The sequence below is a fragment of the Lepidochelys kempii genome, chromosome 7 (genome assembly GCF_965140285.1).
Source record: "Lepidochelys kempii isolate rLepKem1 chromosome 7, rLepKem1.hap1, whole genome shotgun sequence".
Classification (NCBI taxonomy): domain Eukaryota; kingdom Metazoa; phylum Chordata; order Testudines; family Cheloniidae; genus Lepidochelys; species Lepidochelys kempii.
Window position 1 is genome coordinate 46019935 of NC_136386.1, and position 17873 is coordinate 46037807.

General features: G+C 41.5%; 1 protein-coding gene across 5 annotated transcripts in view; it reads right to left on the minus strand.

Moving 5' to 3' along the window:
* The window catches only part of DCAF1 (DDB1 and CUL4 associated factor 1), a 106834-nt gene that overhangs the window by 33237 nt on the left and 55724 nt on the right, over positions 1-17873 (minus strand). For all 5 annotated transcript variants that reach the window (XR_012159884.1, XM_073352499.1, XM_078853733.1 and 2 more), the window contains 5 exons: positions 17610-17843; positions 7496-7589; positions 5692-5796; positions 4800-4873; positions 3288-3392 (listed from right to left, as the gene is read on the minus strand). Coding sequence is in view for 4 of the 5 variants with exons in the window: in XM_073352499.1 (XP_073208600.1) it covers positions 3288-3392; positions 4800-4873; positions 5692-5796; positions 7496-7589; positions 17610-17843 (612 nt within the window). In the remaining variant the exon portion in view is untranslated. The remainder of the gene's footprint in view (positions 1-3287; positions 3393-4799; positions 4874-5691; positions 5797-7495; positions 7590-17609; positions 17844-17873) is intronic.

The window sequence follows — 17873 nt, forward strand, 5'->3', positions numbered from 1 at the left end:
TTCCCACCCACATCCATTACTTGCTATGCATAACTTGCTGCAAACACCATTACCAAAATGAGCAGGACACCTTCAATTCCTTCCTTCACTGCACTAAGGGGACTCAAACCAAAGAATTGGGAAACTTGCTAGCAGATCATTTACAGAAGAAATAGACGTGAAAGCAAAAGGCCTGGAGGTGTAGATCGAGGATACCAAGGAAAGCCAACAATCTGAGCTATCCACAAGCTGCAAAGGATCTAGTACCAGAGCATCATTTAGAACATTTAGTAAATCAGATTAAGAACATATGACTTATGAGTTCTGGTCAAAAGAAGAGACATCAGATTCACATGCTATAGAGAGGACATTGTGCATCAATTTTTGAGGCACTCAAGTGAGAAGACTTAACAAGGAGAAATCTGGAAGTACCTTTCTGATTTGTCAAGGCCTACGCAATGCAGTAGAACTGTGAAAGCACCCCACATTTTAAAACTATATTAGATATAGTAAGATACAAATTACCTTTTTTGACCAGCCTTAATAGATACACACAAGCCAGGAAGAAGAAAAGTGTGTGTGCGGGGGAGGGGGGGGGGAGGCAGGAGAAGGAGAGAGTGAGAAAGGAAGAGAGTGAGTGGGGGAAAGGGCTGCGGCTCTCTGCTCCTTCTAGCTCAGGGGTGGGCAAACTTTTTGGCCTGAGGGCCACATCTGGGTACAGAAATTGTATGGCAGGCCATGAATGCCCATGAAATTGGGGATTGGGAGGGGGTGAGGGCTCTGTGGTGGGGCCAGAAACGAGGAGTTCAGGGTATGGGAGGAGGCTCTGGATTGGGGCAGGGGATGAGGAGTCTGGGGTGCAGGAGGATGCTCCGAGCTGAGACCAAGGGGTTCGGATGGTGGGAGGGGGATCAAGGCTAGAGCTGGGGTGTGGGCTCCGGGGTGCAGGCTCCAGGAGGTGCTTACCGGAAGCAGCAGCATGTCCCCCCTCCAGCTCCTACACGGAGGCATGGCCAGGCAGCTCCATGCGCTGCCCTATCCGCAGGCGCCGCCCTCATAGCTCCCGGAAGCAGCAGCATGTACCCCTTCGGCTCCTACGCGGAGGCATGGTGGGGTATTGGCCATGGTTCCCGGAGCTGTGGGGGTTGGCACTCGGGGCAGGGGCAGCGTGTGGAGCCTCCATAGTCTTGGCTGCCCCTATGCGTAGGAGCTGGAGTGGGGAACATGCCACTACTTCCAGGAACCACATAGAAAGCCCCCGACCCTGCTCCCCAGCAGGTGCTCGAGGGCCAGATTAAAAGGTCCGATGGGCCAGACATGGCCCACAGCCCGTAGTTTGCTCACACCTATCCTAGCTCAATACAGGAAGTTTCTATGAAGATATAAAGCTGTATCTTGAGGATCTGCAAGTCAACCTACTGGACCAACCAAAGGGAAGCAATGGAGAAAAGGTTACCAGAAACAAAAAGGATGTATGTTTCTGGTTTAGATTTTGCTAAATATACAGTGACTGGAATTTGGGTAGCTTTTATGTAGTTTACATTAAAACTAATCTCCCTCATACCCAAGACTGATGTTGACAGCCTCAAAAAGTCATTGTAAAAGTGACTGCATTTTAATAAAGTCAAGGGACAAAGACAGTCAAGAGCAATAAATGCATACATCAACTGCATGCTCTTATTCTGCAATTGATGCCACAGTACCAAACGAAAAAGCAATTCTGCTTTGTTACTTCAGAGGTTTTGTGATAGCTTTTCAGTACACAAACAGTGCCTGAGATGTAGATATACAAACAGAAGTACATTTAGGGCACCACACACACACACACACACACCACCACTGAAAAGTCAATGACTACCACCAACCATTACCATGAGCTAGTATCTGATACTATAGTATTTTCCTATATTTAGGATAAGAGAACAGTGATATTTGCCTGGTAACAACTGGTAAATGCTGTCTGTGAAAAATGGAAATAGCTATACAAAAAGAAGTTTTACAGTAAGTGTATTTTGTAGATTTGTCAAACTCATGATGAAGTTTACCACAAGGATGCTGAACACATTAAATTAATTTAGGAGGAAACAGACATGAACATGAGGCACACTCACTGACTACAGCCAAAAACCATTATTTTACACATACATGTGCTCCGGGATAGATGTTGGCTGGCTATTAGGTAGTCAAAATTTGGATTATTATTTGGAAAGGACAACAACTAGTACTTCTTCTATTAGAAAGTATTGTTGCTGTTCTATAGAGTTACTAAACCAGATCCATCCAGTCTGGTGGTGTGCCTCAAACAGTGGCAGATAATTCCTACTTCATAATAAAGCACCCACTGCCCCATAACACAACATTTGAATCAATGTGGTATCAGGGATGAAAAAGAAAAGCATTCTCCCAATCTAATTTGTGTAGGTGATATGAGGTACTACCAATATTACAGAGAGCATAAATCCACTGATTAGACTGAAACTCCAGTCTCCATGGATGCTATTATCAAATGTTCCTCTGAAAGCCAGTAAAGCAGTTTTATTTTAACAAAAGGAGATTAAGAAAGTGGAATGAACACCAAAACCCTAGCTTTCTGTGTAGTCTGAAGAAATCAAACTTCTCTTTACAGCCCCCTCACCATGCCAACACAGAGGAAAAAAGAAAAATCAGCTGTGTTTCCATGATGCAGACATCAATGTATCACAATACAAACACCAAAAAGGTGACAATAAACCACTCCAGGTCTTTTGGGATATATATATTTATTTCCCTTCTCCTGCAACCAAAGCAGAATGTGCTTGGCAGTTCTATGAAGCCTGGCACCAAGAGGTCTCCTGAAAACTGACTATAGAATGTGCTGTAGCATAGCAGATAATCATATTACCTACTGTATCCTGAGTAATAATAATTCTTCGCTCTTTTATAGATTGACAGACACAGTGAATCCAGAGGTCAAATGCTTAGTTTAAGCCAGATGATATTAGTGCATCCCAATATAAACCTATAGATGTTACCAAATTTCATAAACATCTTTATTACACAGAAACACTGTGCAATTTCACAATGCAATACTGTGCTCCATATCCTATTTATACAAGGGTTACAAATCATAAATGACCAAGCCAATCTTAAACCTAAAGATTTGGAAATATGTACTTAAAGACAGCCAGAAAAAAAAGAACACTATCCTACAGAATTGCTTTTTTATAGTAATATTTTAACAAGCAGCAGCTCCCAGCATTCCAGCTATGAGTGAAAAGAGTTTGATTACAACTGGACTGCAACAATCAAAATGACTCTACAGTACTCACCTGATCTTCCTCTTCATCCTCTTCATCTTCTGCCAAACGCTGCCTGCCTACCTCATAGAGCCTGCAAACTGTATCCATGTTCATGGCATCCATGCTCCCTTGATTCTGAAGAAAACCCCCAACACAGCAGTTAGTACCTAGTGGAACTGTTTATGCTTTCTTATGTAACTCAACTCTATCATGATCTCTATTACAGAAGAGAGGTTATGACCAAGAACAAACAACAAAAAGGCATTTTATCTTTTTTATTTGCTACTTACATACACAGTGTAATTAGTACTAATGATTATGCTGTTATGTTGCAAGAATTACCTCAGGAGCAGCATAAAAGGTTTGGCTTTGAGATTCTAGCATCTATGCCACTCCCAACAAAGATTCCTATCACAGAATTTTATACCTCATAAACCTTCATTTTGACCATTCAACACCCGTGTTCAACTTTGGGTTTGTTCACACTCTCTGAAACTGCATACCAGCTTCCCTTTAGATTCTCTCCCTCCTCTCCCACCTGAACTTTGCCAACAACCACTGCTTTAGAAACAAAGCGGTTTGTCCCAAGTGGGATTTGAACTCTCCACTCTTATAGGCCAACTGCTGATACACTAATAGTTTGCACTAGGACCATGGCATTACTGTTGATTGTGCCCCTAAGCATAAACCCTGCTTCTGTGCCAGGAACAGCACAGTAATCCCAAGGCTAGTATTATGGTGCTACTCTGTATGAAGCATGAGGCGAGAGCCTTATCAAAAGTTAAAACTGCTTCTAAGTTGGGAAGGAAATGATTTTATAATGATCCATAAATAGCTCACAAAACAAAAACAAAAAAAAGACAACTAATACAAGCCTGTTAGCCACTCCATCACTAGAGGTTAATGGAGAAACTCAGATCATTACAAGTTACAGATGCATTGATTAAGGCCAGAAGGGACCATTGTGACCATCCAGTCTGATCTCCTGCATACACAGGCCATAGAACGTCACCCAGAAATTCCTGCATCAAGCCCCAAACTTCAAGAAGTCCACAGCTTCCTTCTTATCAAGAAGAAACAGGGAGGGTAAGAGAGGCCCAAATAAAAGCTCCGGGTGCACCAGACAGAGAGAGTTTCCGTTTTTGTGCAAGTTTCAACAACAAAAGACTAGAGAATCAGAATAAAAATGTATTTCTCCCTGCTTGTGAGGAGGACACCTCCCTCTGCAGTATATTTCTTTTAAAGCAAGGCAATGTTTGAGGAATGCAGCTGAAGGGTTCCAAGAAGTCCCAAAAATGTGCATATGCTAGAGAGACAGAGACAGCACTGAATTTAAGCACAAGGGATGGGGTATAGAGAACTGATTAGTACTCCCCTATCCACATCAAAGCACCAGTGCATAAGACATCTGAGATGGATAGTAGGAGCTCCAGAACTCCCAGCTCCAATAAAGGTAAGTGTTTATTTTTTTAAAGCATTGCTCTCAGACCATAGCCACAAATACTGGTATTTACTCTTCCCCAACTATCTCAGATCCTTTACCTCAATAACAGCCAAATAGCAATCCTTGCTGTCCGTGCACAAATCAAAGATATTCCGTTTTACATCAATGGTGGCTAGAAAACAACACAAAGTGAACTTAATGGTTACCAGCAGGTTATTCAATGCTTTGCCAAATATACAATATACAAATATGCCTGGACAGCTATAGCTAAAACAAAAGCATGTTTAGCACATCTATCTAATTTCAACCAGTAATGGAGAATATTTCTAAGCTGATACACTAAGCTAGTCAGTTCTCACACTGATTTCCATAGCGCCCCCATCTCTGTGCAAATATGGCTACTGGGTTTTCTGAGAAGGGGAGAGACCAAGTTGGCCCCTCAACTTCCAATGAGATAGTGACTGAGATGGACAGAGATGTGGGCCATCTTTTCTCATCTCAGCACACGAAAGCCAGAGGCCATGTTTACTCACTCCTGTTACTGCTGCACTGAGCTCAGCTCCAGGAGCGCCGCGGGCTGGAGGCTGAACTGACAGACATTTGAGCTACAGATAGGAACAGATCCTGATGGGAGAGGGGAATGTAGGGGAGAAAATTGGGATCTTTCATGAAGCTGCGCAATTAAAGCTTAGACCATACCACTGACTATTTCTCAGATTCATGTCTGACTTGGTGGGAGGAAAGCCAGAGCCAGTGACTGTAGGCTACAGAGTGCGTGAGGAGAAGAAATCATGTACTGGAGCAGAAATTCTATTGAAGCTAATTTAGTGTTGAAGACAAACTTTGTGCTTGGAACAGGGTATATTAAGCAGAATTTGTTTTCATAAGATATTGTGGTGAAGTAACAGGTGGGGTTAAATAAAGAAAAATCTAAGTCAACCTGCACCAAACCCACAAACCAACCCCTGGCAACTGCACCTTCATCCTCACCTATAGGTTTATAGTCCGTTGCATTGAATGTCCTGAAGGATGACCCAAAGGGGCTTCTCATCCTCTCCTCCAGTAGGTCATCTTCATCATCCGCCTGCAACATAGCTGACAAGGGAAAGACTATTAGGCAAGTCCATGTCCCATTTATAACACTATCTCTAATCATTTTATGATCCTGTCAGGGTCCACACACTACTATGATGGGGAGTTTTTTTAGGTTTTTGTTTTTAATAATTTGGCAAAACCCCATTTAACCAACAAGTACTGTTCCCAAGTTGTCTTTCACAACATTGAAGGTTACGAAGATTAGCAAATAAATGGAAGCAGAGTCTTTCCCAAATTATTACAAGCCAAACTTCTGCATTACAAATCCTTCTCTTTTCAGAGAGCTGAATTTTAACCTTGCAAACTGACCATGGCATCACTGAGGTGACAGAAAGCTACCTAAAATATTAAATTTCCTAGTTGCCAGCAATAAAAGTAGTCATGCAGAAAAAATATGGCAATTTCATGGAAGTACACTAGTCCTGATGTCATGTTAGGGGCAAGAGAAAGGGTAAGTTCTAAGTAAACATGAACATTAAAAAAAAACAAACACAAAGGACAAACTATGAGGAAAATTTTCAAAGGCACAAATGGAATTTGATGCCCAACTCCTATTGACCTTTGGTGGGAGTAGAGTGCCTAACTGTTCTTTGTGCCTCCTATTAAAGCTTACTAAATAAACAGATTTTTAAAAAAATCTCTCCCTACAAATTATGAGCAGATGATTTTGAGTCAGGACCCCTGGGTCTCCTATGAGCAGGGAAAAGAACATCTAGTTGTTAGAACAGGAAATTCTGAATTTGTGTATAAGGAATGTAATTAAAGACTATCATAATGCATATGCAAAGGAGGCCTAATTAAAATTGCACAGACCATCTTAATTGTGGCATTTCCTAACTTTGGACTACTTGACATTGCAACTTAATGTTCTTTTAATGCAGCTGAGTGAGTGTTTACTCACTCTGTTCCTTAAAGCAACTTGCTCACAGCCCAAAGAGTCACTGCTTTCTAGAGGATTCTGAGGGGAGGGATAGCTCAGTGGTTTGAGCATTGGCCTGCTAAACCCAGGGTTGTGAGTTCAATCCTTGAGGGGGCCATTTAGGAATCTGGGGCAAAAATTGGGGATTGGTCCTGCTTTGAGCAGGGGGTTGGACTAGATGACCTCCTGAGGTCCCTTCCAACCCTGATATTCCATGAACTTAATGTACTCCAAAAGGAAACAATCTGTATCATAATCTGACTGTAGATTGGTTCAAAACTGCAAGAGTGGCCAGTATATTTCCTTATGTTCCAAAATCCCCAGAAACTGCTAAAACCAGTGGTTCAGATTCCCCTTGAAGTTCAGCGGCCATGTATCCTTAACACGTTGCTCTATCCAGCAGCGTCAGATTAATAGGAGCTGCACTGACAGTAAAGTTCCACACTGTCAAGTCAGATACGACTACTACAGGGACAGGTAAAGTGTAGCCAGTGAAGTTCTAAACAGCACCTAACAGAGCTGGTGGACACTACAGGTCCCCACCATGCAATGATTCACCATAGCTTTTATGAGTTGCAACCTCCCTTAAAAATGACTGAAGACAACTACCGCACTCTTTCCTCTTGTAAGTTACAAAGTATTGGCTGGGAAAAGTTTCAGTTTGTCTGCTTTACTATGAACATGAGGGAAAGAACATCCCCACCCTTGGCTTCTACTGCCAAATCCAAGGAGATTGAGGAGAACAACAATGCCATGGTGCAATACTAAGGGACATCCTACCTCCATACATAACTGTGCCAGTGTAGTTGAAGACTACACGGCACTGATCCAATGCTGGTACCGTGTGCAGCAAATGGAACGTTCGAAGATCCCACTGAAGAAAGAAGTTAAGGAATAACACATGACAAATTTTCCATTTTAACTCCATGGTGAGCAGCAGATTAATAGTGCCCAACTAATGAAGCTTACTTGCCAGGTTAGGAAAATGTTCAGCTCTCTTCTACCATCACAAGCCCTCCAGCATGAACAAAAATATAATTAAACATGTTGCACCAAGTCCTCAGCTGTAAGCACGGTGGTTATGATGCAGTTTTTGGTGACGAGAGAAATGATCCCCTGAATGAGATGCAAGTGGTAAAACTACAAACACCTATGAGTGACACCTGAAAGGGCAGAATATAACAGGCATCAACAGAAAACCCTCTCAACTCCCTCCCTTGCTGGAGAGGTTCATATTTCCCTCTCCTCTCCTGCCTCCCTTTCTGAAAGTCTTAACTCCCCACCCCACCCCCATCTCACTCAATCGTTAACATAACCAGTGTCTTACCACCAAGACTACAGAGATGTAAGAACCTTTACAATTAAAAAAGAAACGAGTTGCACTTGAGTAGAGAGCATGACTAAGAGTTAGCACAGGAAGAGTGGCCCAAGTGGAAGTCTGGTACTAAGGTAGGTACCCTTCTAAACTAGTTCATTCAATCTAATATACAGAGGAAAAACTCCTGCTTAAATTATAGCAGTAGAATGTCAGCAGCAGATCAATCACGATGAGGGGCACCCAGCTTACTGCATAGAGTGAAGAATACGTGACTGCTTGCCTTATGGCCAAATGCAGCATCCTAAGACTAGAATTATTCAAATAGAAATGTTTAGAGACAAAACACTGAAAGCTGAACCCACCTATGAACTAGCTGCCCCAATCCTCCAGCTGAGAAAGCCAGTCTCCCAGTGAAGCCAATGTGGAAGAGCAGGACTAACTTCCCCTAGTTGGAACCCACTATTATTTCTTACTCATCATGGCAGTCACTCCAGGAGATGGGGTTACAGATTAAATAACTAGAAATATCAACAGTTCAGCACGTGGTGACCATGAAATCTATTTGGTAATCTGACTATTGAATGTGCAGGTAAAAGATCTCGTGAGACATCTAGACAGACTTATAGCAAACGCTGGGGATTTGCTTGTAGGACATGCCATATTGGTAAGAGAGACAGAGAAGTCATCCTGGAAGTTAAATTTAGAATATTAGTGGTGAAGGACAGGGGGGAAGGAAACTTTGAACCCTGGCCTCCATAGCATCTCTCTCTAAAAACTGGGCCAGCGCGGCAGGCCTCATTTCAAAATCTCAGTGTATAAGTGAGAGCATGGAGAATAATGGAGATGTTTACATTTACTAGATGCTGGGGAACTTGGAGGGAAGGGACAGCCTATGCAGAACAATAGGCTCCACTAACAAAAATAGAACCAGCCTGAGGACAGAGAAAATTAACAAGGCTTTGGGGTCTTATTTGAAGTAGGAGCTGGGGGGAAGCCACAGTATCTGAGGAGGAGACTGGGAAAATACAAAAGAAATTCTGTAACCAATAAAGAATAAGAATACAGCTGTACTGAAGGAGTGACTAGTTGAGATCACAGAGGCAAAATTCTGGAAGAGTAACAGGGGATCAGACTAAGGAGTTAAAAGAGGTACAAGGCCAAAAATAAACTATAAAATAGCATAAAACTCCAGTACATATGCTTAAAAGCAAAAAACAAGTGAACTAAAATGCCTAACAACAGAAAGTGGCCTTAACATAAAAGACATTATTGAAACATGATATAATGACGACGATTAACGTGATAGTGTAAGACCTGGTTAGAGGCTACATGAGAAAGGAAGACCACTACAGAATCTCAAGACAAGATTTCTTAGTGTAGAGGACCATACAGCAGAACATATACCAACACAATTCTCACATCAAAAGAACACAAATAAAAATCTTTCTTAATGTGAAAGCTAGTAGTAAGTACATAATGTGAGGGACAACAAAGCAACTAAGTCTAAAAAATTATAATAGGTAACTTCAACTACCCATACATAAATTGGTCAAATGTCACAAAAAGACAAGGAGGGGTAAGGCAATTTCTCGACCCCATAAATGATTGCTTCTTGGAACAGATAGTACTAGAACACATAAGAGAAAAGACTTAGTTCTAAGTCAAGAATAGCAACACACAGGAGATGATTAAAGTAGTAACTACAGTTGAGCCATTAAGCAAGAGTCACCATAACATAAGTAAGTTCCACAGCCTCAGGGAAATAATCATGCCAAAGACTAGATCTAATAAACTTGAAGAGGATTTAAAAAATTAAATTAAATAAAAAGCAAGCAGCTCATCAGAAGTAAAAGGAAATTAAAATCCTAGAACTCAGCATGTAGGCTATTTAAACACACCATACCATTAAGCAAAAAAGAATCAAAAAGGTAAGAAAACACAAATGACAGACTGTATGGTTAAATGGCAAAGCTCAACAGTTTTAGAGGTGGAGGAGTACTTGTGGCACCTTAGAGACTAACCAATTTATTTGAGCATGAGCTTTCGTGATCTACAGCTCACTTCATCGGATGCATGCCGATCTATCAACTACGGCATGCATCCGATGAAGTGAGCTGTAGCTCATGAAAGCTCATGCTCAAATAAATTGGTTAGTCTCTAAGGTGCCACAAGTACTCCTTTTCTTTTTGCGAATACAGACTAACTCGGCTGTTACTCTGAAACTAGTTTTAGAGGTGTCCTTCAGAAAACAGAAATGTGAAGCCCTTAGAAATAAATAATCCTCTCTTAAATAGTGTTTTTCAGCCATGACACTCAAAGCACTTCACCAAATAAAGTCAGTATCATTACCTCTAGATTGAAAAATTGAGGTACAGGGGTAAAACGGACTTGCTGAAATGTTTCACAGCAGGTCACTAGCAGAGCTAGGAATATTACCCAGGTCTCCTGACTCAGTTTAGTGCCCTATCCATTAGAACATGTTGCCTTCCAGATGGAGACTAAACTAAGCCAGGTAAAGTGTAAGATGCAAGTTACAAGGGCTAGGAAGGAATCTGAAGTGCAAAAAACCAAAAACAAACAAGAAATTCTTTAAACTGGAAGCAGAAAGCCTGCAAATGAGCCACTATATATACTGAACTAACAGTGTTAAGAAAATAAGTAAAGAGACTACAGACAGGGCACACAACCTAAGATTATGTCTGTGCATCAAAATTCACTGCAAAAGATGTTGGGGGGGGGGATACCCTCCTCAGATCTACTTTTTTTCAAATCACAGACATCAGATTGAGCTGTCAAAATGAGAAGGTAATGGAACAAACTGATGAGTTAAAGAGCAAGAAGTTACTAGGACTAGAATCCAAAGGAATTTAAGAATTAATAGGCTAAACCACTAACAAATATACACAATCTGTCATTAAAGTCCGCTACAGTACCAAAGGACTAGAGGGGAGAAAAAGTTGTGCATATATTTAAAAAAAAAAAAAAAAAAGTGTTGGAGTGAGAATTACAGACCAGTAATCCCTACTTCAGTATCAGGTAAGTAAACTGGCTAGAACAGCAGCTAAAAATAGAATACCTAAATGAGCATGGTGAGATACACAAAATAGCATGGCTTCTCTGAAGAAAAATGGTGCCTCTAATCTACTCAGATTGTTTGAGGAGGTGAACAGAGCTATAAGGAGAACCAGTTGACATAATTTGAGTTTATAAAAGACGTTTGGGGGAAAAAAAAAATATTAAGAAATCTAATGCATGGCATAAGTGGCAACATTCCATCTTGGATTAGAAACTGGCTATAAGACAGAAATGGTAGGAATAGTCAATTTTCAGTGTGTCCAAAGAGTCAGAGGGGATGTCTCAAAGTTATATACTAGGGTATGATTTTAAAATATTTATTAATGAGCAAATGAGAGCGGGCATGGGAGGCGGTAAAATTTGCAGAGGACAAAATTATTTAGATCACTCAAGATTAATGAAGAGCTTCAGAGGGTCCTAAACAAAGCTAGGTAAATAGGCAGCACAAAGGCAGATAAAATTCAATGTTGTCAAATGCAAGATAATGTACATTGGAAGGAATAATCTGAATTATTCATACACTAATATCTGAATAATATCTGAAGGAATACCCTACAATTTAGAACCGAGCAATCATTCAGGAAAGTCCTGGTGTCACTATGGCAGTTCAATGGAAAAAAACAAACAAAAAAACCCCTTCTGTTCAATGCACAGCAGTGTTTTTAAAAAAAAAAAAAAGCAATCAAAAAGTTAGAATGTATAACGAATGGGATACAAAAGTGACAACATAACGCCTCAAATATAAAGCAATTGTTTGCCCTTACCTGGGTCAACGTGGGCCACCCTAGCTCAAAAGTGATAGCAGAAATAAGAGGGGGAATCAGGGTCAAGAAATGCAAGCATGAAAAGATTGTTCTCTACACTAAACAGTCTCAAAGAGGAAACATGACAGAAGTACATAAGATAATGAATGGTACAGAGAAGGTTGGTCAAGCACTCCTGTTTACCCTCTCATAACAGTACAACAAGGGACATCCAATGAAACTGAATGGCAATAACATTTAAAAGTGAACAAAAGAAACCTTTTAATATAATGCATTAACTAATATTTGCAACTCACTGCCAAAGCATTACTGAAGCCAAGAGTTTAACGGGATTCCAAAAAGTATAGACTTCTATATGGATAATGAGAACATCCACAGTAGCTTTACAGGGCACTTTTGTTTTTAAGTGGAGATATAAAACCCAGTACTTTAAGGGCACTGATTCTCAAACTTTTCACTACTATGACCCCATACTACAAAAAGTAAGAAGTTGAAGACCCCTCTCCCATCCAGCCACTAAAAGGTCCAGGGGGGTTGCAACAACTGTCCCTGTTCACAACCCCTGGGTCAAGAACTCACCCAGCATTGTTCAGATGGCAGCCCACGGGCCACATCCAGCCTGCAGGGCATAAGCTGTTCCCTCCTGCTCCCCACTGGGGGCTCCATTGTAAAGGTGGCCCCACTACATGGCTCCAGCTCTGGCCCCTGAACTCACTTGCCAGGCAACCCCTTTCCCTCCCAAGCTGCAGAGCATCTTCTGAGCCAGCAGGTGTCAGGCCATAGGGATGGGTGGCTGACTGGGAATGGTACTCAGAGGCAGGTGAGCACAAGGACTCTGCAGCAAGGGGAGCACCGGGGCTGGTGATGCCGGGTGTCTGGGGTGGAGACAAAGCCAGGGGCTCTGTCCTTACAGCCAAGCCCCCAACTGGGAACACAGGTAGATGGAGGCAGGGATGAAAAAGGCTCTGGGGGGAGTCACCCCTTGCTCTACTCCTCCATCTTCCTCCCACTCAAGCATTAATAAGGAGGCACCTGACTCCTGCAGTGACTCCACACACACCCTTGATCATTTAATGAAGAACTGATCATGAATATTTGTTCTTTCTACCAAATGTAGCCAAAGTGAATCCAATGTTCTTGTTGTGCAACAAGTGTGTTTCTGTCATAAAGGAATACAACCTGAGATACCACTTTTATATGAACCAATCAACTTTCAATGACAATTATCCTTTGAACACAGAGACAAGGTGATCAAAGGTCGACTTCCTGATCATATCTTACAATTATGGAAGTAAGATGCTCATGAGTTCTGCATCACAACAGGAGATGGCTATGGCTTCTCTATGAGTGGCCTGGACTCTAGCATCAAAGACGAAGCTCTTCAGTCATTCCAAAATCATCGAAGAGTGTATGCGGGCTGTTCTCCAGGAAGTGGAAGCTGATGAGAAGATGAAGGCAGTCACCACGAACACTGTCAAGCAAGCTCCCATCAGAAACGACTACAATGCACCCATGTCCAGGTTTTGACAAAGCGTTCCATTAATTGTTGAAAGGTCTGAGAGGTGCTGAGTTTGTGTCAGTGGCCATTGACTAATCAATTACAATAAAGACATAGCACAGCTGTGTTTGAATGTGAGCTACTTTGATGGCCAAACCTTCTGAGAAGAACTTTTCAGTTTGATGCCCCGGAAACATTTTTCCCTGGAGATGTCGTATTTGAAGAAAATCAATGCAGCGTTTGATAAACAGCGACTCTCACTAAGCAACATTTGCCTTCTGCTAACAGATGGCAACCTTCAATGCTGGCAAGTGGAAGGGCCTTGCAGCACAACCAGCAGAAGTAGCATCACAACCGAAAGCCCTCCCCAAAGTATGCTGTGTGCCAAGTTGAGTGGGGAACTGAAAGACGGTAAGGAGATGGATGAAAATAATCAATTTCATCAGAGCTTTCTCAAGTCTGCAGCAGAGACTATTTTGTGAGCTGATTGCTGAGTCCTCTGCAAACCATGAAGATCATCTTCTCCAGAAAGATATTCACTGGCTTGGTGAGGCTACATCACTGCCATGCTGCTGCAAGCTCTAGGCTCAAGCTGTTGAGCAGCCACAAGGAGGCATCTGAATATCTGGCCCTTCTAGAGATATTGAATTCATGGTCAAAACAGTATTTCTTTGCAACTTATTTGGCCATCTGAATACCCTGAATGTACAGCTGCAAAGCCAGGAGAAGATAATCCGCAACCTTGTCAAGAAGCTAGAAGCTTTTCAGAAGAAGTTGAACATATTTCTCATGAATTTGAGCTCTGGGAAGCTTTTGCATTTTATTCAATTCCACAACCATTGATCAGCACTGAAGACAGTTGTGATCAGTCCTCTCATGACACGCTGCCTTTAACAGCGACAGGACAACTTCAGCACCCAATTTAGAGATTTTTTTCATGCCAAAGGATGTAACTGGTTTTGTACATGATCCTTTCTCCATACCACCTGAGCATGACTTCTCATCTCACATCCACATGGTCCTCCCTGTAACAGATGAGGGGGTCCTGCAGCTAGAACTAGTCGACTTGCAGACCTCTGACATGCTGAAGAATGAATTCAAGAACACCGAAATCATGACATCCTGGACACGTTATCTGGACACAGAAAAATACCCAAACCTTAAGAAACTCTCCCTCCTGATACTCTCAATGTTCAGATCACCATAAATGAACAAATCCAGATTTGTAGTCAGAAGCACAGTCAAGAATGATACTCGAAACAAGCTCACAAACAAGTCTCTGGAGAGCTACCTTTGCATAGCAGTCACTTCACTGAAGCCAAACTTAAACGAGCTAGCACAGAGGAAGAAGTGCCACTTTGTGCACTAGTAACAGGTAAACAATAGGGCTGCCAAGCAATTAAAAAAATTAATCGTGCTGTTAAACAATAATAGAATACCATTTATTTAAACATTTTTGGATGTTTTCTATATTTTCAATTATATTGATTTCAATTACAACACAGAATACACAGTGTACAGTGCTCACTTTACATTTATTTTTGATTACAAATATTTGCACTGTAAAAAACAAAAGTAGTAATATTTTGGTTCACCTAATGCAAGTACTGTGGTGCAATCTCCTTATTATGAAAGTTTAACTTACAAGTGTAGAATTATGTACAAAAAAACTGCATTCAAAATAAAACAATGTGTAACTTTAGAGCCTATAAGTCCACTCAGTCCTACTTCAGCCAATCGCTCAGGCAAACAAGTTTGGTTACAATTTGCAGGAGACAATGCTGCCCGCTTCTTGTTTACAATGTCACCTGAAAGTGAGAACAGGCATTCGCATGCCACTGTTGTAGCTGTCGTCGCAAAACATTTACGTGCCAGATGTGCTAAAGATTCGTATGTCCCTTCATGCTTCAACCACCATTCCAGAAGACATGCGTCCATGCCGATGACGGGTTCTGCTCCATAACGATCCAAAGCAGAACGGACCAATGCATGTTCATTTTCATCATCTGAGTCAGATGCCAGCAGCAGAATGTTCATTTTCTTTTTTGGTGGTTCAGGTTCTGTAGTTTCCACATCTGAGTGTTGCTCTTTTAAGACTTCTGAAAGCATGCTCCACACCTCGTCCCTCTCAGATTTTGATTAGCACTTCAGATTCTTAAACCTTGGGTCAAGTGCTGTAGCTATTTTTAGAAATCTCACATTGGGACCTTCTTTGTGTTTTGTCAAATCTGCTGTGAAAGTGTTCTTAAAACGAACATGTGCCGGGTCATCATCCGAGACGGCTATAACATGAAATATATGGCAGAATGTGGGTAAAACAGAACAGGAGACATACAATTCTCCCCCAAAGAGTTCAGTCACAAATTTAATTAATGCATTATTTTTTTAATGAGCATCATCGGCATGGAACCTCTGGAATGGCTGCCAGAGCATAAAGCTGCATACAAATGTTTAACATATCTGAGACGTAAATACCTTGCAACACTGGCTACAAAAGTGCCATGCGAATACCTGTTCTCACTTTCAGGTATCGCTGTAAACAAGCAGCGGGCAGCAGTATCTCCCGTAAACGTAAACAAATGTGTTTGTCTTAGCGATTGGCTGAACAAGAAGTAGGACTGAGTGGACTTCTAGGCTCTAATGTTTTACATTGCACTCAAAAACAAAACAGTTATGTAACAAAAATAATCTACATTTGTAAGTTACACTTTCATGATACAGAGATTGCACTACAGTACTTGTATGAGGTGACTTGAAAAATACTATTTCTTTTGTTTATCATTTTTACAGTACAAATATTTGTAATCAAAATTATATAGTGAGTACTGTACACTTTGTATTCTGTGCTGTGTACTAGAAATCAATATACTTAAAAATGTAGAAAAACATCCAAAAATATTTAATAAATTTCAATTGGTATTCTATTGTATAACAGTGCGATTAATTATTTTAAATCATGATTAAATTTTGAGTTAATTGCGTGAGTTAACTGCAATTAATCGACAGCCCTAGTAAATAATAGTACAGACAAAACCTCTCTATTAGCCACCACTATGCCAATAAATTATGTGAAGAGGAGTAAAGCTTGTGGGTCACGTGTTAAATGACAGAGAACTTTTTATTTAGACACAAAATTCAGTAAAACAAAACAAAAAAGCTCAAAAAAGGCAAACAAAATGATGTGGCAATGAGGTTTTAAGTGTCAGATCAGAAACAAGAATGCAGGACTAAGGGAGAGCACTGAGTCAAAGTATCGAACATTATCACTTTAGCTGGGTATAGAGCTTTGACTCCCAGTGAAGTCTGTCATCGTGGTCAGTGACTGAAAGAAATTTCAGTGTGAAGCTGCAGCTAAAATCATCATTTACCTTTATCCAAATGTCCAGTTATCCAAAGGTAATAAATGTCCCCAAAGTTAAAAGTTTCACCTATGAATAGGCTAGCCCATAAGTGTCCACTGGGGGAGGGGAGAGGGTACATCATCTTCTGAAGCATCAGGCACTGGGTTAAGATCAGGGTTTTTCAAGCAAAATTGGGTTACCAGAATGTTTCAAAAGGTGGAATGGCAGCTCCTGTGACTCCTGTCCCATGGGGCGGGCTGGGCTTGTCTCCCTGCTCCAGGCACTGCAGCCTCTGGGGTCCCAGTGCCATACAGGTTTAGTCCAACTGTCATGACGACAGGAGTTCATGTAGGCCATTTGAGTGAATGGCACTGCAACCCCATGAGCCAGGTCACAACTCCACTCACACAAATTTGGTCCAGTCAGGGGGGTGGGGCCAAACCTGAGCGGTGTTGCAATGCCCAGGGCAGAGAGCCAAGCCCAGCCAGCCCCGCAACACAGGAGATCCAGGAGCCGCCACTGAGGGGTGAGTGCTGGGAAGGACCCAAGTCCCCAAAGGGGTAGGATCCAACCAAAACCATCCCAGAGCCTCCACCCCCAGACTACTTACTGGGTTGCAACAGGCGCTAAACATCTGTAAATGGGTCCTCAGCCCAAAAAATTTGAGAACACCTGGTTTAGATGGACTATTGATCTAACCTGCATAATTTCTATGTTCACCCTATTTAACTTATGTATTAAAGCTTCTGTTACTACCACAGCCTGTGAAATTCTATTTCTGCTTATCATATGACGCAGCCGGACAGTTATACAGGCTGCTGCAATCAAACCACCTGTTTGTCAGTCCAAGATTTTATGTTTCCAGTGCATTAGTGTTACAACGGAGGTAAAAGGATACAATCTCTGTGTTGACTATGACCTCTAGCCCATTAGGATGAAAAACACCACTGATGGTCATGTTGAATTTGTCAAACTTGTGGATGGCCTGTGCAGAGCGGACATCCCAGAGCACCCCATCATTTAGGACAAGGTCGTCTGTGGGGTTAAAGGTGGCGCAGTTCTTCTTGTAGTTGTTGGCAAGATCTGGGTTAAACAGAGTCAATAGCTTGTTGCCAGTCTGAATATCATAGATCTTTTAGATTAAAAAGAAAAAGAAAGATTA